General features: G+C 41.2%; 1 protein-coding gene across 1 annotated transcript in view; it reads right to left on the bottom strand.

Annotated features, from left to right (window-relative positions):
• abhd18 (abhydrolase domain containing 18) overlaps positions 1-25,067 on the bottom strand; it is an 80,280-nt gene extending 55,213 nt beyond the window's left edge. Inside the window, exons 1-4 of the mRNA XM_080193828.1 lie at positions 24,814-25,067; positions 12,136-12,257; positions 11,532-11,616; positions 4,009-4,109 (exon numbers count right to left, since the gene is read on the bottom strand). Of these exons, the coding sequence (XP_080049954.1) occupies positions 4,009-4,109; positions 11,532-11,616; positions 12,136-12,227 (278 nt within the window). The 5' untranslated portion in view covers positions 12,228-12,257; positions 24,814-25,067. The remainder of the gene's footprint in view (positions 1-4,008; positions 4,110-11,531; positions 11,617-12,135; positions 12,258-24,813) is intronic.
• Between the last annotated feature and the right edge of the window lie 2,565 nt (positions 25,068-27,632).

Below are 27,632 nucleotides of genomic sequence, written 5' to 3'. Positions count from 1 at the left end.
CCAACTCCATGCCCCCTAACCTTCTATAACAACCTTTTGTGCGGCACCTTATCAAACGCCTTCTGAAAATTAAGAAACACCACATCCACCGGTTCCCCTCTATCCACCGCACTAGACACATCCTCATAGAATTCCAATAAATTCGTCAGACACAACTTCCCCTTAACGAATCTGTGCTGCGTCTGCTCTATCAAACAATTCTTCTCAAGATGCCTCACTATTTCCTCTTTGATTACGGACTCAAGCATTTTTCCTACAACAGACGTTAAACTAACCGGCCTATAATTCCCTGCCTTTTGCCTGCACATCTTTCAGACTCTGGGAAGAAACTGGAGCACCCAGAGGAAACGCATGCAGACATGCGGAGAATGTGCAAATTCCATACAGACAGTGACTCAAGCCGGAAATCAAACCTGGGTCCCTGGCGCTGCGAGGTAGCAGTGCCAACCACTGTGCTGCCCCAGACATTATGGGTAGCCTTGCTGTCAGCATAATTAAAACATTGCACTCTAACCATCTGAGCTAACCAGCCATATGCATTATGTACATTGTATTATCCTCATTCACTTCAAAAAAAATAGAATGTTAGTCGTGCATGATTGCTTTTGAAAATCATTGATTTTTTTTATATATTGGGTTTTGACAACTTTTCTATTACATCGAGTGACATCCCCACTATATTTCTTGCCATGGATATTAAGCTAACTGGTCTATAGTTCCATCTCCCTTCTGATTATAGAAATAACATAGCCATCTGTCAGTCCTCAGGCAATATCCCCTTTTCTATTAAGTACCAGTATCTCTCCTACCGCTTCCTTAGATTTAAGTGTAGATGCAATCCATCTGGATCCATGATTACAATGAAGCTTTACTAAACCACATGCTATATTGCAGCTGGAGTTCAGAAAATGTTAAGATGCAAAATAGATTTAATGTTTATTACCAGGGATGTGGAGTGCAACTGCACAGCAACAACAGAATCTAGGATTGTTCTTCTCAGAGCAAAGAAGGTTAAGAGGAGATTTAATACGTGCTCAAATTAGGAATAATTTTGAGTTGGGAGAGAGAAACTGCTTTCATTGGCACAAGGGTCAGTAACTGAAAACATAGATTTGAGATTAAAAAAAGCCAGAGGTAGATATGATGGTCTGTAATGCACTTCCTGAAAAGGTGGGGGAAGCAGATTCAATAACAACCTTCAGCAGTGTATACAGTACATAGAAAAGATGAAAACTTAGGGCTATTGAGAAAGAGCAGGGGAACAAGGGTAATCATTAGCTGTTTCACAGAACCAGCTCAGACAATGGCCTGCTTCTGTGTTATATGAAACTATGTTTGATTAGTTTATTATCTCATTCCTTTCTATCTTAAATGTCTTAATAAGCATTTGATCTCTTTTTCTCTAAAGAGATATCTACCTTGTTATTCTCCCTGGTTAACAGGTAAAATAACTATTCCATACCTCTTGCATCTCACGACCATGACCTGCAAGTGTATTTTATTCTCATCATTTTTCTTTATGTACTAAACTGTTACTATTTGTTTTTATATATTTTGATAATTTAATTTCATAATTCCTCTTTGCCTTCCTAATCATTCAACTTCTTCAGGTTCACATTCATCATCCTCTCCTTTATGTACTTCGTGCACATTTTTGTTACATTTCAGTGTTATCCCTATCCCATTAGTGTTCATCCATGTCTTCATCAGCTAGTTTGTTCACAGGTTTACAAAACATACTTCTCTTGAACTGTACTAATATTCTTCTCAAATATTCCCTGCTGCTGTTCTTCATCTATCAATATTTTTTCAGTTTATCTTCCTTCGGTCCAACTTCATTCTTTTGTAATGAGTTTTTCTCCCAATTGCCGTCGTACTTATGTTGTTCACATTCATGATAAATCATTCAGGATAAATCTTACTTTGTTGTGATTATCATTTCCTAGATGTTCCCTCCCTTTTACTTTCCCCCTACTCCATTTGCATATTTCTCTAGTAGGATCTGGTTTGTTCCCCAATGTTAAATGCAGCAGTTATTCCTTTCTTGTTGAGCATCTTCTATCAGTTTAACTTCTGCATTCCTCCAGTAAAATCAGCATCCTTATGGTTTCTGGATGTTGGTCAAAAGCAATCAACTTAATATTGGCTAATTATTGCACTACACACTGTATCTAAATTAAAGGCTATCAACCATGGTAAAAATTGAGAACCAAAAATGTGATCTCAATAAATGGAACAAATGTTAGCTTTGTCCAGCAGCTTCCAACAAATTCAAATCATCAGGGTCATAACATGTGGTAGAGATTTCATCTGACTTTTCATGTGCAAAGTTTGATTAGGGAAACATTTTGCTTCATAAAAATGTATTCTTCAGCAGCACTAAATGTTAATTGGAAGCTATCTAAAAAAAAAATGCTGCTGAAGAATTCTGGCATAAAGTAGTCAAGTGACAATACATAGTTTACTAGTGTGCTACCCCTTAGTCAGGATGAAAGGAGATTATCTTGCAATTTTTGCAAACACTAGCTTTTGATCATGATCAAAGTATGAAGACCAAGAATGCAGAAGGAAAGAAAACTCAAGAAAATAGCAGGAAATGTAAAGGCATCAGTCACAGTAGGGTACATGGAGTTGGGGTGAAGTGTTAGCGTGGATTGAGGATTGGCCATCAAACAGGAAGCAGAGAGTTGGAATAAATGGGTGCTTTTCTGGTTGGCAGTTGGTGACTAGTGGCATGCCGCAGGGAGCGGTGCTGGGGCCTCAACTGTTTACCATATACATGGACGATCTGGAGGAGGGGACTGAGTGTAGGGTAACAAAGTTTGCTGATGACAAAGATGAATGGAAAAGCGAATTTCGTGGAGGACGCGGAAAGACTGCAGAGAGATTTGGATAGGCTGAGTGAGTGGGTGAGGATCTCGCAGACGGAGTATAATGTTTGCAAATGTGAGGTTATCCACTTCGGAAGAAATAATAGTAAAATGGAATATTATTTAAATGGTGAAAAATTACAACATACTACTGTGCAGAGGGACCTTGGGGGCCTTGTGCATGAATTGCAAAAACTCAGTCTGCAGGTGCAGCAGGTGATCAAGAAGGCAAATGGAATGTTGGCCTTTATCACGAAGGGGATAGAAAATAAAAGCAGGGCGGTCTTGCTGCAACTGTACAAGGCACTGGTGAGGCCGCAACTGGAGTAGTGTGCGCAATTCTGGTCCCCTTATTTGCAAAAGGATATATTGGCCTTGGAAGGAGTACAGAGAAGGTTCACTAGGTTAATATAGGAGATGAGAGGGTTAGCTTATGAGGAAAGATTGAGTAGATTGGGCCTGTACCCATTGGAGTTTAGAAGGCTGAGGGGTGATTTTATAGAGACTTACAAGATAATGAAGGGGCTAGACAGGGTAGAGGTAGAGAGATTCTTTCCACTTAGAAAGGAAACCAGAACTAGAGGGCACAGCCTCAAAATAAGAGGGGGGCCAGTTCAGAACAGAGTTGAAGAGGAACTTCTTTCCTCAAAGGATAGTGAATCTCTGGAATTCTCTGCCTATTGAAGTAGTGGAGGCTACCTCGTTGAATATGTTTAAGTCATGGGTAGATAGATTTCTGATTGATAAGGGAATTAAGGGTTATGGGGAGCAGGCGGGTAAGTGGAACTGATCCACTTCAGATCAGCCATGATCTTACTGAATGGCAGGGCAGGCTGAAGGGGCTAGATGGCCTACTCCTGCTCCTATTTCTTAAGTTCTTACAACATATGTCATACTATAGTTTTAGGGATCATTTCTATAGTTTCTTACTGGAGAAATGTGTACTAAATTGTCTGGGCAAATGAGTGGAAACATAAATAACCATTAAAGATTTCACTGGAAAAGACTTCGACCATTCAAGAATGTGTACATCCCAAACAGATGGATTCAACAAGTATTTTAAATGATGAAATATTTCATATAGTTCGGGGAGAAAATGCAGAAGTGAGAATTCAATTGTATGCCTTTACTTTCTTACCTAGCCGTGACAGATTCAGCTGGCATTATCCCTGGTAGATAATGATCCAGTGGAGACACAAAGTGCCCATCCAGGATCTGACAATCAGCCTGTTCTTCCATCTGTAACAAACAGTTTTCAGTTAGAATTTATTTCTTCGCAGACAGAAAGAAACAATTTATTTTTTGATTTACATTTTCTCACTTCAGACAGTGCCACGCCAAACATGCAGATCCAGATGTTGTGGGCAGCAGCAGAAGATCAGCACTTGCCACTAAACTCTTCAACATCTGCCTACAAAGTTTCTTAGCCTTTTGAGTGTAGACTTGCTTGAATCTGGATCTGATCCAGTACAACACCCGCTAACAAGACATCTGTGGCATCCATCAACCAACTTCAACCAATCCACATTTCTGTACTGAGTGAAATAAAGATTGGGAAAGACATTAAAATTAAGGTAGAGAAATGAAAAAGTAAGTTTTATATATGTCTCCAGCATTAATTAGCCTGTGAAGAAATGAGACTTAACACTTGTGAAATTAAATCTTGAGGCCTATAAAGATTTGGCAGCAATTATCATGCCACTAAAAATGAACTTATTCCTGAATGCATTTGGCCAAACTTTTACTGGGATATCTGCGGATTTCCACATTTAACTGCAAATATAGATGCCAGAAGAAATCATGTTACACAAATTTGATTGAGTTTTTTGAAGGGGTAACCAGGAAGATAGATGAGGGCAATGAAGTTGATGCTGTGTACATGGACTTTAGCAAGGCCTTTGACAAGGTACCGCACGGTAGGTTGTTGCATAAGGTTATATCTCACAGGATCCAGGGTAAGGTAGCTAAATGGGTACAAAATTGGCTTGATGAAAGAAACCAAGTGGTGTTGTAGAGGGTTGTTTTTCAAACTGGAGGCCTGTGACCAGCAGTGTGCCTTAGGGATTGGTGCTGGGTCCACTGTTATTTGTCATTTATATTATTGATTTGGATGAGAATATAGGGGGCATGATTAGTAAGTTTGCAGATGACACCAAGATTGGTGGCACAGTGGACAGTGAAGAGGGTCATCTCAGATTACAAAAGGATCTTTAATCAATTAAGCCAGTGGGCTGATGAATGGCAGATGGAGTTTCATTTAGATAAATGCGAGGTGATGCATTTTGGTAGACTGAACCAGGGCAGGACCTAATTCAGTTAATGTAGGGCGTTGGGGAGAGTTATAGAACAAAGAAATCTAAGAGTACAGGTTCATTGCTCCTTGGAAGTGGAGTCACAGGTGGACAGGGTGGTGAAGAAGGCATTCGGCATGCTTGGTTTCGCTGGTCAGAACATTGAACACTGGGATGTCTTGATAAAGTTGTACAAGATATTGGGAAGGTCACATTTGGTATACTGTGTACAGTTCTGGTCACTGTATTATAGAAAGGATATTATTAAACTAGAACGAGATTTACTCGGATGCTACCGGTGCTTGATGGTTTAAGTTTAAGGAGAGGCCGGATAGACTGGGACTTTTTTCTCTAGAGCATAGAAGGCTGAGGGGTGATCTTATATAGGCCTATAAAATAATGAGGGACATAGATCAGCTAGATAATCAATATCTTCTCCCAAAGGTAGGGGAGTCCAAAACCAAAGGGCATAGGTTTAAGGTGAGAGGGGAGAGATACAAAAGAGTCCAGAGGGGCAATTTTTTCAGAGGTCACAGAGGGTAGTGAGTGCCTGAAACATCGCTATGAGAGGACACAGGTTTAAGGTGCTGGGAAGCAAGTACAGAGGAAATGTTAGGGGTAAGTTTTTCACTCAGAGGGTGGTGAGTGAGTGGAATCGGCTGCCGTCAGTGGTGGTAGAGGCAAACTCACTGGGGTCTTTTAAAAGACTTCTGGATGAGTGTATGGGATTTAATTGGATTAGGAGTTACAGATAGTTCTATGGCTTGGTAGGCATGGATATGCGGCGCAACTTGTGGGCCAAAGGGCCTATTTGTGCTGTAGTGTTCTATGTTCTAGGTAGTAGTAGAGGCGGGTACAATTTTGTCTTTTAAAAAGTGTTTGGACAGTTACATGGGTAAGATACGTATAGAGGGATGAGGCCAAATGCGGGTAATTGGGACTAGCTTAGGGGATTTTTCCAAAAAAGGGTGGCATCGACAAGTTGGGCTGAAGAGGCCTGTTTCATGCTGTAAACCTCAATGACTCCAAGGTGCTGTCAGATTTCATTCTTTGTAACTGTGAGCATTTTAAACCTCACCAATATTAACAATGCAAAATTTGGAATAAACATCTCTGAACAAAGAAAGCAGTCAGAGACCTTGCATGAAAGATTTCATTTTCATCATGGGCATCTAGTTCCTCTACACACCCTCAACCCAAACTAGCAAGACCGAATGGCTCTTTCGCCCACTAACTGAAGTGCAAGCAGTCCTAATCCACCAGCATCCTCCTCTGCCTACACTGAACGACTTCTCCTTTGACGCCATTCACTTCCTCCAAACAAAAGGTACTGATGCAGAAACACATTTGGCTCCTAGCTATGGCATCCTTTTTATGATATATATGGAACATGCTTTGATCCAGTTCTATTCGGAACCCTCAATCAACTCTTGTTTCAATCCATTGAAGACTATCATTGCCATTTTCTTCTCTTGCACCAAATTTCAACAATTTTGCTTCTAACTTCTACCTTTCTCTCAGCTTCATATCATTGCAAACGTTTCCCTTCCTCAATTTCTCTACCTCTTGCTACAAAGATATTCTATATAGAATATTAATTTGTAATTTAATCAGCTGGTTAAAGGTAGTTATAAGCAACAAGAATGCTGGACAAATTATCATTGACGCAATGAGACCACTTGTTGTCCTAAGTTTATATAGCTTGGCACTGGTGAAAGACATTGTTGGTTCAATGGTATAAGACAAAAAACCTTATAGTTAAGAATTTTATGGCATAGCAAAAAACAGCAAATTATGCCTCTGTCATACTGATTTCTGCACTGTCCTCCCTGATGCAAATTTGGGATTACCTGGGAAACTACTTTGCATACTCTGCGACAAAGATAATGGTAATGCATTGGACTACGGAAAGTGGCAAGACCAATGGCAAATCCCAAGAATCTTGAGTGAAAACATAAAAAAAATCTCAAAACAGGAGTTGTAACGTATGAGGTGCCATGACACCTCATACATTACAACTTCTGCCTCTGCTTTTCCTCTATGATGATCACAGTGAATAAGGGAACATGTAATGGGATGCCCATTGAAACTTTCTTGTCCTTCTGAATGGTGTGAAGTAAATCCTAAAAAATAAATCCTTCAGGCCCTCCCAGGACTTTGATCAGGGAAGGGAAAAACAAAAACACTAAAGAAAATTCAGTTTAAAACAGCAGAGGTGAAGCTGCAAAATTTGAATTGTGCTGTCAGGTTGAGAATTGTCTGAGAGCTACAAAATAAGCTGCAAGCAGATGATGTCAGGCCCACCAGTGTTTGGAATTTTAAGTGAAATTGAATGTAATAAAAAAGCTCCAGTAAATCCACAAATTCAATCATGTAGAGGTTTTGAGTGGCATTTGAGTTACGTTAATGAAGTTTCTTAGATTTCAGGTAATATTTGGGCTAGGTGGTGCAGACGTTATCAGGAAATTAGAATGTGAAAATTGGCTTAACTCGTTCACACAAGATTTTCCTCATACTTTTCCACTGGAAACATGGATACACAATTGCAATGCTGCTAATTTCTAAGAAGTTATGGCTGACACATTTAACTACTGAAACAGCAGTGAGCCACTTCTATTTTGCAGCTAGCAAGTACATTAGAGAAAAAAAACTTGCATTAGCTACCTCAGACAAGAGGGTGCGAGTAGCTCTTCACAAAACCTCACACACTTAAATATACTCAATGTACAGGTTATCAAGTAAATCAAATCAACCAACATATCAGGCCACCAAGCCCCAAGGCAATGAAGAAGTGGCAACAAGACAAGTAGATGATGATACTGGGAGTCTACAGTCACAAACCAGCACATTTGATGCCTTAGTGTGATTGTCAATCTCCACACATCAGGGCAGATGTAGAATTTGTATCTTCCCAAGGTGACAAAGCATATCTTTAGCTACAATAATGTGCTCCCCTATCCGGTGAAGGAAAAGAAACCATAAACACAGTTTGTCCTCCCCCTCTGCTCTTGGTTGGTCACTAATCACTATAGTCCGAACAAAGAAAATATGACACTTAGCTTGTGAAATGTCACAACATGTCTTGATAGTAATACAAGGCCTGAATGTAGGACTGCCCTCACAGACAGAGTACTGGGGACATGTACAATATTGACATAGCTACTCCAAGTGAAACAAGATTTACGGAGGTGCCACATCTTCAAAACACAGGCACAAGCTACACATTCTACTGGACTAGCAAGTCCAAGACCATCCTTGATAGTCAGATGTGGGCTTTGCCATTCAGTCTGAACTGACACAAAAAGCTTGACTCACTGCTCATGGGTATCAACAACTGACATGGTACTTAAAATAAAAGTTTTGCTAGAAACTAATACACAACATTCTTCAGCACCAGTGCACCAAAAATGACACACAAAGACAAGATCAAAAAGGCATTGGTTAATCATGGCACACATCAACTCTGGTCTCTAGATTGCCTGGATTCACTACAGTTTGCCTATTACTACAATAGGTCTACAGCAGACACCATCTCCTTGGACCTACACTCACCCCTAGAACAGCTGGCTAACAAGATGTCAAATTCCTATTTATTGACTGCAACACAGCCTTCAACATTATCACCCCAACAAAACTCTGTGGCCTGGGGCTCGGTTCCTCCCTCTGTGACTGGATTCTAGACTTCTTACCCGCAGACCGCAATCTGTAAGGATAAGCAATGCCACATCCTTCACGATTGTCCTCAACACTGGTGCTCCACAAGGCTGTGTCATACACTTATGACTAAGCGGTCAAATTCCAACTCCATTTTCAAGTTTGTTGACGATACCACCATAGTGGGTCAGATCTCAAACAATGACAAGATGGAGTACAGGGAAGAGATAGAGAGTCTGGTGAAATGGTACAATGACAATAATCTTTCCCTGAATGTCAGGGAAACGAAGGAGATACCATGAATGGGTGGGTTATCTTATGAGGAAAGGTTGCAGAGGTTAGGTTTGTATCCACCCAAGCTTAGAATAGTAAAAGCTGACTTGATTGAAACCTTTAAGATCCTGAGCGGTATTGACAGGGTGGAGGGGATATTTTCTCTTGTTGGAAAATCTAGAACTATGGTTCAGTGTTTAAAAAGAGTCAGTCATTTAAGACAGAGATGAAGGGAATTTTTTTCTCTGAGGGTTGCAAGTTTCTGGAACTCTCTTCCTCAAAAGGTATTGGAAGCAAAATTCTTAGGTCCTTGATATTTCTGGAATGCTTCTAGTGTCTTCTACTTTAAAGTGAAGATGGATACCAAGTATTTGTTCAATACCTCTGCTATTTCCTTATTCTCCATTATTATTTTCCCTATCTCTTCCTGTAAAGGATCCATGCCTACTTTCACAAACATCTTCACTTTTACATAACTATAGGAGCTTTAATGGTCTGTTTTTGTCCCTAGCTAGTTCACTCTCCTGTCTTATTTTCTCTATCAATTTCTTGTTAATCCTCTACTTAATTTTAAAATCCTCCCAATCCTTAGACTTATTACTCTTTTGGCAATGTTGTAAGCCTCTTCCTTTAATCCAGCTCTATTGTTAGAAGTGTCCCTACTAATATTGGACTGACTGATCTATAGTTACCTGATTTCACCCTTTCTGAAAAGAGCCTCCAATCTTCATACTGGGGAATTTCAGCTAAAAGGAGACTGTACAGTTTGTATACCATTTTCCTATTATCTCCAGTAACTGTGCATTCTATTAGTATACTAACAATGTAAACAAAGAGGGTATTTTAATACATGGTCTATCTCAGAAGAGATCCTCATCTAAGTTCATGTACAGTTTCCTACATAGCAAGCTCTAAATCTCAAATATGGTATCACATATTATTGCCTGGTGTTGATTTAATACTGGTCCACAGAAATGAAAATACTGAGCAGCCACACATTCTCATTATCTTTATGTATCACCTTCCTGCACCACAGTTCAGTATGTAGAGAAGATGGTGAAAGGAAATACAATTAACAAACAACATCCAAAACTGAAATTAGTCTTTATTCCAATATTGGGTAAGTGGTTTTATAGGTTCTTATGTATGAAATCAATGGAACTTGATCTCCAATCTCTCCATCCAAATTCCTTAACACTTCTAGTTCTGCAATGATCCAGTGAATGGTCAGTGTCACCCAATAATTGTATTGTGAGTATAAGCTTATGTAAAGTGACAATCAGCTTTATTTCTCCACCACCCTAAATTAATGGGAAGTGCCTAGGGGAGGCTAGATATTGTTCCATAGGGATAAGATTATTCAGTCATGAATCATGCTTGACTAGCTGTGCTGTCTGACATGAAGTCATGATTGAATCATAACTTTCCTCACCTCAACACTGGCACAAACGAAGCTACTGTTCAGTTTTTGCCGGAAACTGGATTGTACCCTCTTCTTAGTGACTCACCAAAACTAAACCCAACAATATGCAACTTCTATGCCCTGCTCGACCCTATGTCGGGTTTCAGAATCTACACTCAGCTCATCTTCGACATAATTTATTTTCACCTACTTCATCTCCGCTACCACCAAAGCCCTCAACCATACCCTTCACATCATCAGATTTGACTTTTCCAACATCCTCCCAATCCACTTCCTCTCAAAAGTGTTCTAATTCATCAGTAACTGCAGCACCCACCATCCAATTGTACTAACTCAAATTCACTTAGTACTCTAATAGTAGCGTAACCTCCATGATACCTTTGTATCCATAGCATGCTGATTTAACTGACAAATCCTTTCATGGCTCAGTACCCTTCTCCATCCTCTCCCATGTCTAAATTCCAGCTCGTAATTTCTGCTCAAATCTGAGCCATGACTTACGCGCCCTCCCCCTATCCTATCAGTAGCAGCACTATAGTCTTCTTGAATTCATTTTCTTTCCTAAACCTCTTATTCTGGCTACGTTTCTCCCTACATTAGAAAAGAGTCTCAAAACTAACATCTTTGATGGTGTTTCTATCCTCTCCTAATTACCACTGTGTCTGATCTGACCTGCCCCTGTTTCTTACATTGAAGGCTCATTATCTAGTGAAAATCACTGTGTAATTAAACTCAGCTGAAGGCAAACATGGCTGCATGCAATTGGTACAGAAAATATCCATGTAACCCTACGATGGTTATCCACACTGTATTTGACCATTCATGAAAAATATTGCACGAGTGAAACCAAATTCAGTGCTTGTCTGCTTTCACAGTGGAGACCAAAATTTAATTTACTGGGTCATGCAAGTTAAATTAGGGCAAAATAAAATTCAAATGTTGTTTTACCTAATCCAGCAACATAACCAAAAACAGAAATATTGCACCTTTACAAAAGGCCACTGGTCACTAAATTGTTACCTTGTCAATGAATATAGGGTAGTCTTTTGGAACCAACTGTTGACATTTTTCTCTATTTCCTATTGTCTTCCTAAATTCAAACAACCTGCAATTAAAAAAGTACTTTTAAAACATGTTTATATAAAAATATTGAATTAAATCCAAGTCCCCATATCGTCCCATAACGTGCAATCTCCACACAGACAGCAAACCAAGTTGGGAAGCAAGCATGGTAAATCACAGTTCATCATATAATTGAAAGAAAACATTTAAAGTTACATTAAAAATGTATTTCTCATATTTTCCCCTCCCATCATCAGCAGCAAATTCTATCTCCGCCTCTACTATCCTTTGATTAAGATAAGCAGCTAGTCTATAAAGCAACAGCTGTCCATAGACACCAATTAAGCCTTATAGCAGCTTAAAAGGCGAGATGCATCAATGTTGCTGAAAAGGATGGAATCATTTCCCTACATACAAAAACAAAATTTGAATTTAAATACATGTACTAGCTTCAAAATCAGTTCCTTAAAAACTGAATCACAAGGATGTCTCAACAGTGCAACACCAGAACTACGCTTCAAGGAAGTCAATAAATGACACAAACAGTATCGTTCTACAGTACCTTCTGAGATCATCTGGCTTTCCCCATCCTTGAATGAAAAGTTTTGAAAGAAGGAACCGCCTGTAGAGAACGTCCAACTTACTGACACCCATCCGAAAGAGCAATTACTCTTAACAGCACATCTAATTAGAAGAAAGACACATTACTTTTTAAAAATATATAATCACAAAAGTATCTTAAAGATATTATATAAAATGGTTACTGTGACCATTTTAAGAAAAATCTAATGAGAAAAATACATTCATAAAATCTCGTTATTCCACACACCATTATAGTGGTCAAGCTGAAGTATCTGGCACTTTACAACCTATATATATCCTACAATAGACTACCACATTTATCCATCATTAATTAAAATACTGCAAAAATTCTCTCACCCCAAAAGTACAGAAATTCTGGGTAGCTCTCAACCTTGCTGGACCCTAAAAATCACAATAATAATTTGTCCATGGAGAAACTCATTACCTCAGTCCACATGTATCCCTTCAATAGAATCTTCCAACGCAGAGACAGGTCATTTGGGCGCTCATGCCTGTGCCGGCTCCTTGAAAGGACAATCCAACTAATCCCAATCCTCTGGTCTTTTCCCCACAGATCTGTGCATTTTTTTCAAGTACATATACAATTTCCTTTTGAAAAGTTACTACCCACCGTGCAGTGAACTATGTGTGGCATAAAAATATTCCATCTCGCCTCTGCTTCTTTTGCAGATTACTTTAAATCTATTCCTTTGGTCACCTACTCTGCTGTCAGTAGAAACCATTTTTCTAAAATTATGTGTGTGCGCGCGTGCACGTGTGTGTGCCTGGTCGCTGGCAAGGCCATTGTTTAATGCACACCTCTAAACGTCCCCAAGAAGGTCTTAATGAGCCATCTTCTTGAATCATTGCAGTCCATCAGCTGTAGGTATACCCACAATGTTGTCCAGTAGGATGTTCCAGCATTTTGGTTCTGATTTTTTAACATAAGGAAGAAAGAACAGATCGTGTTGGGCCTTGAACTTGCTCTGTTATTCAATATGTCTTTCATCTGAATTCCACTTGCCCTTCTTCCCCTAGTCCATGGATTCTCTGAAAATACATTGATTTTGGTCTTGAACGTACTCAGTGAATTAACACCTATCTGGAAGGAGAATTCCAAAAATTTACCAGCCTTTGAAGAAATTTCTCATTTCAATCCGAAATGGTCAACTCTTTATCTTGAGACTATGAAGCCTAGTTTTAGACTCTCGAGCTAGGAAAAAAACAGCCTTCCAGCATCTATATGATCAAACCTTCAAAGAATATTATATATTTCAATGAGGCCACCTCTCATTCTTCTAAACTTGAGAGAGAGGCCTATTCTCCTCAATCTCTCCACACAGACTAACCCTCTTAGCCCTGGAATCAAATTATGCCCCTGGAATCTTATTACGCTCTCTTTAGGTATATATTTCCTCTCTTTATTCAAGATGCGATTGCAAAGCTCCACATAAATGCAGCAAGACGTCTTTATACCTGTATATTTCGACCATCTTGCAATTAACATACCATTTGCTTTCCCAATTGCTTGTTGTTGCAGGATAATTCCAATCAAAACCCTTCATAATTATGAACACCTCTTCTGAATTGCCACTGAATTCTTTCTGTCCCAAGGAGAACAACTGGCTTTTCCAGTTTCTCAAAAATGTACCCTCACCAGTGAACTATCTACAAAGTCTTAATTTATTTCCATATTCAGTTAAAATCAGACGTGTTAGCAATGCAGTACCACATTGTTTTGTGACAAAACAATCACAATTCATAACATCACACTGTGTCATTATGACCTGGTCATAATGACCAAAAATTTCCAGAGTTGATATGTCATAATTATAGCAATTTTATAATATAGACTGACATTCTGTACTTGGTCAAAAACAGCACAACATTAACAAAAGGAGAAGACAGACTATGTTTATAAACTGATATTTTATTCTGTCAAGTCTTACAAATAAATAGGATGAGAAAAATATTTTTAAACATTTAAGATTTTTAAAACTTAACCTATAAAAAGGCCAATTGCTTTTATTCTCAGATGACTATTTAGTCAAAGAACTAAATTCTTGTGATTAAGTAGGAAGTACATCCAAGAAAGGAAATGATTTCCCTTTCAGATACAAGCACAAAAGGAAAGTAATAAAACATTACAGACAGCAACAATAAATTTACGATCAATAATTAAAATGCCAAAAACATGTTTAAAACAGAGTTCTCATTGCCACGCACAGATTTATCTACATTGAAGGCCACGCGCATGTTCTTGGCTAATGTGAAAAAAAATCACTATGAATAAAAAAGTCACAATTGAGTTAAAATACCCAATTCCCTATTGCCATCTCATGTCTTTTGATTTGGAACGAGGGGAACTTATGTTAAAGTCTAATTTAGCCAACTGTCATAGATACTTCCATTAAAAAAGATAATTTCTAAAAACAATCTCCAATGTATGCAATGGTCTAGAATCATAATTATAACCCACTACCAGCAACCTTTTTGCTTACAATTTCTACATTATAGCATATTTTTTAAAATTACATCTCTGTTTTCCAGTTAATTTTTCCATCCATTTTACATCCTAAAGAGAAAGCCCACCATAATCAACCACTCCAACAGGCTCAAGCAACATTTGCACACCAGCAATCTCCTTCCTCACATGATAGCTAGCTGACCAGCATACCACCCGCCCTAGGTGACACCATCCATTTGAAGAACTATTAGCAAAACCCCTAGTGAGCCAAAGAATCTCTCAACTCCCTCGTCCCCATTTGTGCTTCCTTCTTTCATTTCTTTCCCCTTCTCTCACTTGAATCTGAGGCTCCCATTCCCTCCATCACCCCACCTTCCCCCTGATTCATTTCTTGACCCTGGCCGCCTCCCTTTTAAGTTTGGTTCAACTAACACTCCACCAACTACAAAGTCAAATTAAATGATCAAGTATGAGAGACTGGTATGGTGCAACTCCTCCACACAATCATCCTTACCTGCCTCCAATCCATTAACCACACAATCTTCTTGGAGCGATGAAAATAATGGTAGGAAACAATGCTTGATCTAAAAACTGATTTCAGACCTTGACACGCCCTGTGTACCACATGAGACATTCATTAATGTCTTCAAAATTTTGCAATTTTGTAATTGTGTAATAAAACTAATTTCCAGCAGCAAGAGAAAACAAAAAGGCCAACAAAATCCACAGGATCAAGTCAAATCCTCTGAATTTAAAAAAAAAACTCTTTTCACCACCCCATTGGCTTCCCTGATAAATTTAGCACGAATTGCTGGAAATATATTTGTGAAATTGGCAAAGAAATTACCAGGAAATATAACTTAGCATATCCAGGGTCAATGTATGAAATATGAGCCTGTTATATCTGCAAACATCACTATTAGCTACAGCTCCCAGCATACACTTATCTGCTGACTGAAACCTTTACCGAGCAACTCATGTTTGTGGGCACAGCCCCATTTCTGAATTAGTTTACCAATGAATAAAAGGCCTCCTTCTGCTCTGTAAGGATCATGAGATTCTGTGCTGACAGCAGTGGAGCTTGAATCAAAGGAAGTTGCCAAATAAGCACTGGCAGTTAAATGGGATAAGCATCATATATATAAAAAGTGTCAAATAAATTTACTATTCAATTTATGGAGGTAAAGTGGTTTTCTATCCAATTTTTCTTTTGTTACTATTGCACATCTACTTTTGGCACTTCACCTAAAATGAAGCAGTGCAATTGAAGTCATTGAAAAGTATTTTATAAGCTAGTTGGTAAAGAAGGCTTAAGATCATGATGAACATAAGATAGCATGTCTCAGGGTTCCCGCTTTGTTCATATTACTTGCTTATTTAAATGCTATCCTTTGGCAACATTATTCAGAAGCACAAGTTCAGGTATGTTTGATAACTGCCATTCTATCTCTACATTTTTCCAGTAGTCCCAGCATTTCTCAGATTTTTGGAACTTTTACCTCAATACTTTCTATATGCTCAGTGCCAAAGATCAATTATAAGCGAGCACTTGCTCCCTAAACCGAATGCATCTTTTGATGCCTAGTACCTGGGTAATAGTAAACAAAAGCCTTACAATTTTGGCTTACAAAATACATCACATGATCTTGATCCTGCTAGAAATCTTAAAAATGATTATATTTTGTTAAAGCAGTGTTTTCACTTGTGGTGAATAGCAAAACTAGAGGCCAATCAGGTATCAAAATAATCTTTTCCTTTGTGAGGCTTCCACCTGAGTTTTCCTTGAGGACTGGCTCTTGACTTTCAAGGAGTACTTTTTGGTTTCGAAGATCTACTTTCTTATTCTCTAATTCTTTTGCTGACGTAGTCAAGGTAGCAATAGTAATCCTTTGTTTTTGTGTTGACATAAGCAGAATTAGAAGAATTCATCAATATCATCACCCCTTCCACTAAACTTAAAGCCAGAACACACAAGGAAAGCATTAATTTCTTAGAAACTACTGTATTTAAGTTGGTTCAAGAGAACAAGAAGCATGTTAGCAACAAAGTTCTTTTCAAAACAATTGACACACTTCTACACACAAAAAAAACCATCACCCTAATCACGCTTTCCGTGGACTGGGTCAAAGCTGATGTACTTTCATTGCACGTGTACAAAGTAGTAAGATTTTAACTAGGCAGTTACTACATCTCCAATCTCAATCTCAGTTTTAAATTTAACCGATCAAGCATTGATATTGATCTAACATCAACTGCTATCAGCAGAAAATAGTTCCAAATTCCTACCATCCTTTCTGATACCCAACCACAGGACTCCATCTCACTCACCCCCCAAAGGACTCCTCCCACACTCCAACCCCCCAGGGGACTCCTTCCACCACATCCTAAGTACCAGCCCAGACGGAAGCACGCATGCACATACAACATATGGCCTCATTCCCTTCAACTCAGCTGCACTTCAACATTCGGAACTAAAGGAAACCAGAAACAAAATACTACAAGTATGGTCAAAGAACAAAATCAGCCTGGGAAACAGGCCCTTCGGCCCAACGAGCCCACACTGCCATCTCAACACCACCTCCCTACCCATGACCCCTATCTAATGTTTTATGGCCATCCAGATTGAGGGAAAACTGATTTAGGGACAATTTATTCCTGCCAATTAGCCTAACAGCACATCTTTGGGGTGTGGGAGGAAACCGGAGCACCTGGAGAAAACCCACGCAAGCACGGGGAGAATGCGCAAACTCCCACAGACACCGGCCCAAATCCATGTGTCTGCACAGCAATCAGCGATAGTCACTGAGCTGTCGTCTTGCCCAGTATCTTGTCCAGTTTAGGCACACACTAACGACATGAAGCACTAGGCCAATCTCGAACAATCAAGAGCAGCCCCCATACGACCCATCGCGTGTATGCCCCTCGTTGGACATGAGGTGGACCGACTTAAAACCTGTGAATGAAAAGAGAAAAACATTATCATACTATATCCACTTACATTTCTAGGGACACCCCAATGCTAATGACCCTTAATTAAAAGGTTCTCCTATATCCACCCATCTCCAACTCAGTCATGTGCCTGTCTAAGTTACTCTTAAAGGACTCTAGCGTGTTTGCTTCCACCACCTTACTTGGCAGAGCATTCCATACCCCCACTACCCTGTGTGTGGAAAAACCTCCCTCTAATATCTGTGTTGTACCTCTCCCCCCTCACCTTAAGTCCATGGCCCCTTGTCCTACGTGACTCTATTATAGGAAATAGCTTACCTCTGTTTACTCTATCTATACCCTTCATAATCTTATATACCTCTATTAGATCCCCCCTCAGTTGGCATCTTTCAAGGGAAAAGAGCCCCAATTTCTTCAATCTTTCCTCATACCCCAGTCCTTCCATACCAGGCAACATCCTGGTAAACCTCCTCTGCACTCTCTCCAGAGTCTCCACGTCCTTCCGGTAGTAAGGCAACCAGAACTGTACGCAGTACTCCAAATGCGGCCTAACCAACGTTCTGTACAACTGCAACATTAGACTCCAGCTCTTATATTCTATACCCTTTCCTATAAAGGCTAACATACCATAGGCTTTCTTCACCACACTCTCCACTTGCACTGCCACCTTCAAAGACTTGTGCACTTGCACCCCCAGGTCTCGCTGCAACTCTATACTCCTTACAGGCTTACCCTTTATCACATAACTTCCCCCTACATTATTCCGGCCAAAATGCATCACCTCACATTTATCCGGATTAAACTCCATTTGCCACGTATCTGCCCAATCAACCAGCCTATCAATATCCCGCTGTATTGCCAGACACTGCTCCTCACTGCCCGCCAATCTAGCCATCTTGGTGTCATCAGCAAATTTGCTGATCACACCACCTACTCCCTCTTCCAGATCATTTATATACACTACAAAGAGAAGAGATCCCAGTACCGAGCCCTGCGGCACACCACTAGTGACAGACCTCCAGCTAGAAAAAGACCCCTCCACAACTACTCTCTGACTCCTCTTTGCAAGCCAGTTCTCTACCCATCTAGATACCTGACCACATATCCCATAAGCTTTAATCTTCTGTACCAACCTACCATGAGGGACTTTGTCAAACGCCTTACTGAAATCCATATAGACGACATCAACGGCTCGTCCTTCGTCAACCGTTTTTGTCACCTTCTCAAAGAATTCTACCAGATTCGTAAGGCAAGACTTCCCCTTGACAAAGCCATGCTGTGTATCCTTAATCAGATCGCAACGCTCCAAATGCGCATACATCCTATCCCTAAGAATCCTCTCCATCAACTTACCTACCACTGACGTTAAGCTCACCAGCCTATCCCTCCTACCCTTTTTAAACAACGGTACCACATTAGCTATCCTCCAGTCCTCTGGGACCTCACTTGTGTCCAAAGAAAAGACAAAGATTCACGTCAGAGGCCCAGCAATCTCATCCCTCACCTCTCTAAGCAGCCTAGGATAAATGCAATCAGGCCCGGAGATTTATCGGTCTTAATGCCCTCTAAAAGCCCTAACACTTCTTCCCTCGTAATCAATAGATCTTTCAATTGGTCTACTGCTCCCTCAATGACTGTACTAGACATCAAGCCCCTCTCCTTCGTGAATACCGATGCAAAGTATTCATTCAGGATCTCCCCCATTCCCTCTGCCTCTAAGCACAATTCCCCACGTCTGTCCCTGAGAGGACCGATTTTACCCCTAGCCACCCTTTTGTTCTTAAGATAGGAGTAAAACGCCTTTGGATTCTCCTTAACCCTACCTGCCAAAGCCATCTCATGCCCCCTCTTTGCTCTCCTAACTCCCCGTTTGAGATCCCTCCTACTCTCTCTGTATTCCTCCAACGCTCTCTCCGTTCCCAGCTGCTTAGACCTGGCATACGCCTCTCATTTCTTCCTAACCAGGTCTTCTATATCTCTAGTAATCCACGGTTCCCTAATCCTACCTTTCCCATCCTTTCTCCTAACCGGCACATGCCTTTCCTGCACCCTTTGCAGTTTTCCCTTGAAAAAGACTCCCACATGCCTAACGTGGTCTTGCCTTCTAACAGCCTATCCCTGTCTGTATCCCTAAGCTTCTGCCTAATCTGGCTGTATCTAGCCTTCCCCCAATTTAGCACCCTCCCCTTAGGACAGCTCTCATCTTTTTCCATTCGTATCCTAAAGTAGACGGAGTTGTGGTCACTATTAGCCACATGTTCGCCTACCGCAACCTCAACCACCTGACCCGGCTCATTTCCCAGAACTAAATCAAGTATCGCCCCCTCTCTAGTCGGGCTATCTACATACTGTTGCAAGGATCCTTCCAATACACATCTTACGAATTCCTCCCCATCAGACCCCCCCAGCCCTAGGCACCTTCCAATCCACCCCAGGGAGATTAAAATCTCCCACTACAACAACCCTATTCTTCCTACACTTATCCAAAATGTCCCTACACATACCCTCTTCCACTGCCCGCGGTCAAGCACACCAACTTTGTCACAGCCAGTGAAATTTCAAAAGACCAACCACAATCTGCACCAAACACAATTCCACCCAGGCCCTGTTCCCCTAACCCCACATATTTACTCTGCTAATCTCCTTGACACTAGGGTCAGTTTACCATGGCCAATCAACCTAACCCAGACATCTTTGGACTGTGGGGGGAAACTGGAGCATCTGGAGGAAACACACGCAGACACGGGGAGAAAGTGCAAACTCCACACAGATGGTGGCCCAAGGCCAGAACTGAACCCAGGTCGCTGGCGCTGTGAGGTAGCAGTACTAACCACTGCACCACCCTGCCGTCCATAATGTGCACTTCTGCACATTATTCTCTGAATATTTACACCCAACAACTCACTTCACTACTTTTAAAGCCTCCATAAATATTTTCTATTCCATAACTAATTTTAGCTTGCTTTTCTATTCTTCCTCCTTCTCTCCAGGGATATTAATCCCTGTGGTCCTTCATAAATAAATAAATCCATGAGCAAATGCAAATAATTGGGAAAAATATGCACCAAAATAAATCCACAACATTAAAGTGTTCTATGAAGAGGAGGCCTCACTTTTCGAAAGGTTCAAAGTGCTTAGACTAGTTTAAATCTTACTAATATATCAAGTTCAGTTCAGAAGGTGGTCATTTACCCCATCAAGTCTACACTGGCACTTTCAAAGAGAAGTCTCCCTGGTTCCACCACCCAATTCTTACCTAAATATTTCTCCAATTCCCCATTGAAAGCTACTATTGCATCTGTATCCATTGCCCTATTAGGCAATGCTCCTGCTAACCTGCATGGGCAACTGTACAGTGCCCTTAAAGATATTGCACAGGCTTTGTTCTGGGTTAAATAGGCACTTCACAGCCCCATAAATAAATTTAAAGATATTGAACATTGAAAAAAACTGTTCACGCAAAATAACGATTTTATAAGGGAGTTCCTCCTCAACTCAGTCCTAAATCTGCTTCCCTTTATTTTGAGGCTATGCCCTCTAGTTCTAGTTTCACCCACCAGTGGAAACAACTTCCCTGCTTCTATATTATGTATTCCCTTCATAATATGTTTCTATAACATCTCCCCTCTCTTCTGAATTCCAATGAGTATAGCCCCAGTCTACTCAGTCTCTCCTCATAAGCCAACCCTCTCAACTGCGGAATCAACCTAGTGAATCCCCTCTGCGTCCTCTCCAGTGCCAATATATCCTTTCTCAAGTAAGGAGACCAAAATTGTACACAGTACTCCAGATGTGGCCTCACCAGCATCTTTTACTGTTGCAACATAACCTTGTTGTTTTTAAAGTCCATCCCTCTAGCAATGAAGGACAAAATTCCATTTGCCTTCTTAATTATCTGCTGCATCTGCAAACCAACTCCTTGAGATTCCTGCACAAGGACACCCAGGTCCCTCTGCAGAGCAGCATGCTGCAATTTTTTACTATATAAATAATAGTCCATTTTGCTGTTATTCCTACCAAAATGGATGACCTCACATTTATCAACATTGTACTCCATCTGCCTGACCCTCGCCCACTCACTTAGGTTATCTATACGCCTTTGCAGACTTTCAGCGTCCTCGGCATACTTTGCTCTTTGAGCCTTCTGGTTTTCAACACTTCATCCACAAGAAACAGTTTCTCGTTATTTATTTTGTCTAATCCATCATAATTTTAAACACCTCTATCAAATCTCCTCTTAGCTTTCACTGTTCTAAGGACAGCAACCTCAGATTCACCAATCTACTGAAGTAACTGCAACCTGTCATTCCCTTGTCAACACCTTCAGCTCTTTCCCAATGTGTGTGAATAGACGTGGCAGGATTTTACAGAAGCAAATCGGGCTCTTGGCCAAGAAGACACCCACTTTGCCTCCTTTAGGGAGAGCCTATTGAATTTTTAGCCAATTAGGATATTAACAGGGCAGCACCAGGCCTTCCATTGCATCAGGACTCAAGGAATTGTAAGTCATGTCGACAGTTGTTGGCCATAGGCTGGCCTGTTCTTTTGTTCAGCAGTGCCATTGAGGAGATGGTGGTCACTGTTGGAACAACAACACTCAGAGGCCCAAGTTCACAGGAAGTGATCACGGGAAGGGTTTTGCAGGGCGAGGGTCATGACAGGAGATGGACAGGGAGATCAGGAGCAAGCACTGGGGGCTAGCTTTCAATGGGCATCCCCTTCCCAATGACAGGTCACTCAAGCCAGCACTGAGTGTCTTGGAATGAAGATCATAGAAATCATAGAAACCCTACAGTGCAGAAGGACATCGTTCAGCCCATCGAGTCTGCACCGGCCACAATCCCACCCAGGCCCTACCCCCATAGCCCTACATATTTACCCACTAATCCCTCCAACCTACGCGTCTCACAACACTAAGGGGCAATTTTTAGAATGGCCAATCAACCTAACCCGCACATCTCTGGATTGTGGGAGGAAACCAGAGCACCCATAGGTAATCCACACAGACATGAGGAGAACATGCAAACTCCACACAGACAGTGACCCAAGCTGGGAATTGAACCCAGGTCCCTGGAGCTGTGAAGCAGCAGTGCTAACCACTGTGCTACCATGCTGCCTGTCAATAGATCATCCACTTTACCCCACAAGAGACCACATGCTTTCTGGTCATGCTGTCTGCATGGCAACAGGACTGCCTATCACTGGTTTAATATTAGCAGCAGCAGAACAAGGCTCTGAAGTAGTCATTAAATTTCCCCTTCAGCGCTTCAATTTGCAGCATGGTGTGAAGGCTGTGGGGCAGTATGATGGAGCAGCACCAAGGTTTGATTCTAGCCTTGGGTGACTACCAATGTGGAGTTTGCACATTCTCCCTGTGTCTGTGTGGGTTTCCCCCAGGTGCTCCAGTTTCTTCCCAGAGGTATGCAGGGCAGGTGCATCAGGTATGGTAAAATCCATAGTGCTCAAAGCTGTGTAAAAGTGCAGGGATGATGTGGAGATGCCAGCGTTGGACTGGGGTAAGCACAGTAAGAAGTCTGACAACACCAGGTTTACTAAAAGTGAGTTTACTAAAAGTGCAGGGATAGAGATGGGGGATTTCATCATCTTGCCCAATTAAATACCTACACTCCATCACCGACTAAGCCCAAGCAAAGCCCAGAGAGGATAAAACAGCACCCAAATATTCTAACTGGAGTTGAACTAGCATTTTGATCTAAGTTTTAATTCCTGCATTTTGTACTCAGTGCCTCAAGCTCAGGATTCCATCTGCTTTCTCATCGTGCCCTGCCATCTTACAGATGTGTGAATACAAATTCATCTAGATACCAGTCCTCTCACCACCCCCTTCTCCCTTTAAAATGGTGCACTACAGCTTGTATTCACTTATTCTTTTCACAGAGAAAACCAAACTTGCAATTATATACTTCCTTTCATCTCAGGACATTCCACTTCTTCACTCAGAGTGGTTGGGGTGTGGAATGCCTGCTGTGATAGTGGAATTGAACACTTTAGGAACTCTCAAGCAGTTATTGAATAGGCACATGGAGCATACCAGAATTGTAGGGAGTGGGATAGCCCAATCTTGGGTTTGGACATAGCTCGGCATAACGTTGAGGGCCGAAGGGCCTGTACTGTGCTGTCCTGTTCTATGTTTTATGTTCACATTACTTCATAAAACATGTAGTCACTTTTGTAATGAGGGAAAATGTAATTTTGCGCAGAAAGGTCCCACAAACAACAATGAAATAATGGATTGTAGTTATCTTGGATATCACCGCTCTTCTTCGAAGAAAATCTTTTTTTGCATCCAAGTGAGGAGATAGACAGTGCCCAGCTTTAACAATAACCCAAAAAGCAAGTACTCCATCAGTGCAGCATTTTTTTTACTGCACTGATACATCATCTTAGATTATATGCTCAAATCTCTGAAGTGGAACTTGAACCTGTAACTTCCCGACCAGGAAACAAGAGTAACACCACTCAAGCACTGCTATCACCCTAGAAAATTATAATCCAAGTAAAACACATGTAAATTTTGCTGAGACCATTAAAAATATTACATGGAAACATTCTTCAATATTTGAGATCACCCCACAACGCAAGTGCTGGTTGCAAGTGTTGATATTTAAAACAAGCTTAACAGTGATTCCTTTTGTGCAAGTTTGAAGTCCTGTGCATGTATGGGAATTTTGAGGGAAATCTTACATCAAGTTACATGAATTATGCGTTTTGTAAACTTACACATTAGCTGGTTTACACGAATCTGCTCTCGACCACTTCAACAGCAATTCTTTACTACTTCCCCCTCCTAAAATCTAAAACTAAGTGTCCACAAATATGTTGTTTTTAAAAAATATTAACCCCAGTGTTCCAGAGCATCTTTCAGCAGCAGGAAAAGGCCGATTATGTCAATCGAAAAAGATACCCTCCAATGGCTATAATACACAAATATAATATATAAACACCACTAGAAAAAAGGCAGCCTCTGAGAGAGAAGATGCTGGAAAATCTCAGCAGGTCTGGCAGTATCTGTAAGGAGAGAAAAGAGCTGACGTTTCGAGTCCAGATGACCCTTTGGCAAAGCTTTGCTGCCAGACCTGCTGCAATTTTCTCTTTTGGTTTCAGATTACAGCACCCGCAGTCATTTGCTTTTATTAAGGCAGCCTCTAACCTTGGACTGCAATCCCCTTTAAATCCAACCAGTTACTTATTAACTAAAAGAGAGAGAGAGTAATCAATTACCAAAACTCATTAAAAATCTGTGCCGGGCCCTACGGAGCTCCCTAGCTGAGGTTAAACGTGTTGTCCTCTTTTCGCCAGTAGTTGTTCACCATCACCCCAGAGCGGGCTGGAGCAGGCCGGACCATCTGGCTAGCGGGCAGCCATTCAAACGGCCGCCTCAGAGTGAAGCAAAATGAAGTGGACGGACTGGGGCAGCTTGGCGCCTCCCCGGACCCTTTTGTCTGACAGACAAACAAACAGACAAACAAACACCAACCGCCGCTCCGTCAGCCTTTCAACAAGGCCTCGTCTCCCCGCAGCCAATCAGCACTCAGGACGCCGGGGTGGCTCAGACTATCGCGAGAGCTGGCCTGCAGGTGCCCAATGAGTGTAGTAACTCAGCCCATCCATCCATTCATTCATTCGTTCAGCGGAGCTTTAAAGTTTATTTATTTATCAGTGTCACAAGTAGGCCTACATTAACACTGCCATGAAGTTACTGTGAAAACCCCCGAGTCACCACACTCCAGCGCCTGTTTGGGTACAGTGAGGGAAAATTTAGCACGGCCAACGCACTTAACCAGCACGTCTTTCGGACTGTGGGAGGAAACCCACACAAACACAGAGAGAACCTGCAAACTCTGTACAGACAGAATTGAACCTGGGTCCCTGGCCCTGTGAGGCAGCAGTGCCACCATGCTGCCCATACGCTGCAGGTGAGGAAGGACCTATGTTCCCACAGTCTCCTTTTCTTCTCTATGAATGGTATGCTTTGTCTGTACACCACGCAAGAAACAATACTTTTCACTGTATCCCAATACATGTGACAATAATAAATCAAATTAAGTTGATCTTTCTCTGCACTCTAGTTATGGACTGTAACTCTACATTCTGTGCCCTCTCCTTCACTATGAACGGTATGCTTTGTCTGTATAGCGCACAAGAAAAAATACTTTTCACTGTGTACTAATGCATGTGACAATAATAAGTCAAATCAAATTGCTTGCATCCATTCCTCCTTCTGGATAGATCTCAATGTCCCACATTGTAAATGTTCCTTCACGACTTACCTGGATTCACTATAATAATCTATTCCTCAATGTCAGTAAAATGAAGTATTTGATTTGATTTATTATTGTCACAGGTATCAGTATATACATTGAAAAGTATTGTTTCTTGCATGCTATACAGAAAAATCATACATTTCACAGAGAAGGAAAGGAGACAGTGCAGAATGTTGTGTTACAGTCATAACTAGGATCTAGTGAAAGATCAATTTAAAATAAGGTTGGTCCATTCAGAGTTCCGATGGCAGCAGGGAAGAAGCTGTTCTTGAATCAGTTGGTACGTGACCTCAGGCTTTTGTATCTTTTTCCCGACAGAAGGTGACGGGAGAGAGAGTGTGTCCTGGATGCGTGGGGTTGTTGATTATGCTGGCTGCTTTTCTAAGACAGTGAGAAGTATAGACAGTCAATGGATCAATTCAAATCAAAGAAAGCCCACCTCTACATTCTCAGGAAACTAAGGACTCTCACTAATTTTTACAGATACACCCTATAAAGCATCCTGTCTGTATCACAGCTTGACATGGCTCCTGCTGTGAACAGGACCACAAGAAACTACAAAGGGTTGTGAACATTGCCCAGTCCATCTCTCATCCACTGATTCTGTCTACACTACCTCGGAAAAACAGCCAGCATATTCAAGGACCCCATACATCTCTGAGTTACTCTCTTCCACCATCTCCCAGTGACAAAAAGATAAAAAAGTCTGAGACCATGTATCAACCAACTCAAGAACAGCTTCTTCCCTGCATTCCATTAGCCTTTTGAATGGACCATATATTATGATCTTTCTCTACACCCTAGCCATGACTGCAACACTATTTTCTGCACCCTCTCCTTTCCTTCTCCCCTATGTATTCTATGGGCAGTATGTTTTGTCTATAACACTCAATAAACAATACTTTTCACCATATTCCAATTTATGTGACAATGAATCAAAGGCGTATAAAACCATAAACCCCGAAAAGAGGCCCTTCAGCCTATTGAGTCCTCTCCTCCACCCTATCCCCATAACCCCACACATTTACCATGACCAATTCATCATGGCAGCATGGTGGCACAGTTAGCACCAGTTTCCTCCAACTGTCTGAAAGATGTACTGGTTAGATGCATTGGCTATGCTAAATTCTCCCTCAGTGTACCCAAACAAACACCAGAGTGTGGCAACTAGGGGATTTTCACAATAACTTTATTGCAGTATTAATATAAGCCTACTTGTGACTAATAAATAAACTTTATCTAACCTGCCCATCTTTGGACTATGGGAGGAAATTGGGGCACCCAGAGGAAGCTAACACAGACACAGGGAGAAGATGCAAACTCCACACAGCCATCCAATGCTGGAATCAAACCCAGGACCCTGGCACTATGTGGGAGCAGTGTTAACCATTGTGCTACTATGCCACAATGTTGAAAAGTCTTGTGTAAAGCATTTTTCCCCACATCAGTAGTTACCTGTTGAACCTACAACCCCCTCCATTCTAATCTTGTAGATTGACTTCAAATATTACCTTACAGTGCTGAGTGGATGATCCATCTCAGCCTCCTCTAGGGGTCCCCAACATCACAGATTCTGCCAACTTGTTCACTTCCCATCAACAAGGCTGATGGATATAAGAACATAAGAACTAAGAAATAGGAGCAGGAGTAGGCCATCTAGCCCTTCGAGCCTGCCCCGCCATTCAATAAGATCATGGCTGATCTGTCGTGTCTCAGTTCCACATTCCCGCCCTCTCCCCATAACCCTTAATCCCCTTGCCTATCAAAAACCTATCA

This window comes from Carcharhinus amblyrhynchos, chromosome 1, assembly GCF_965287045.1.
Source record: "Carcharhinus amblyrhynchos chromosome 1, sCarAmb.v2.hapA, whole genome shotgun sequence".
Taxonomy (NCBI): Eukaryota; Metazoa; Chordata; class Chondrichthyes; order Carcharhiniformes; family Carcharhinidae; genus Carcharhinus; species Carcharhinus amblyrhynchos.
The sequence above is the reverse complement of the archived record's forward strand: the minus strand, read 5'-3'. Positions and strand labels throughout refer to the sequence as shown.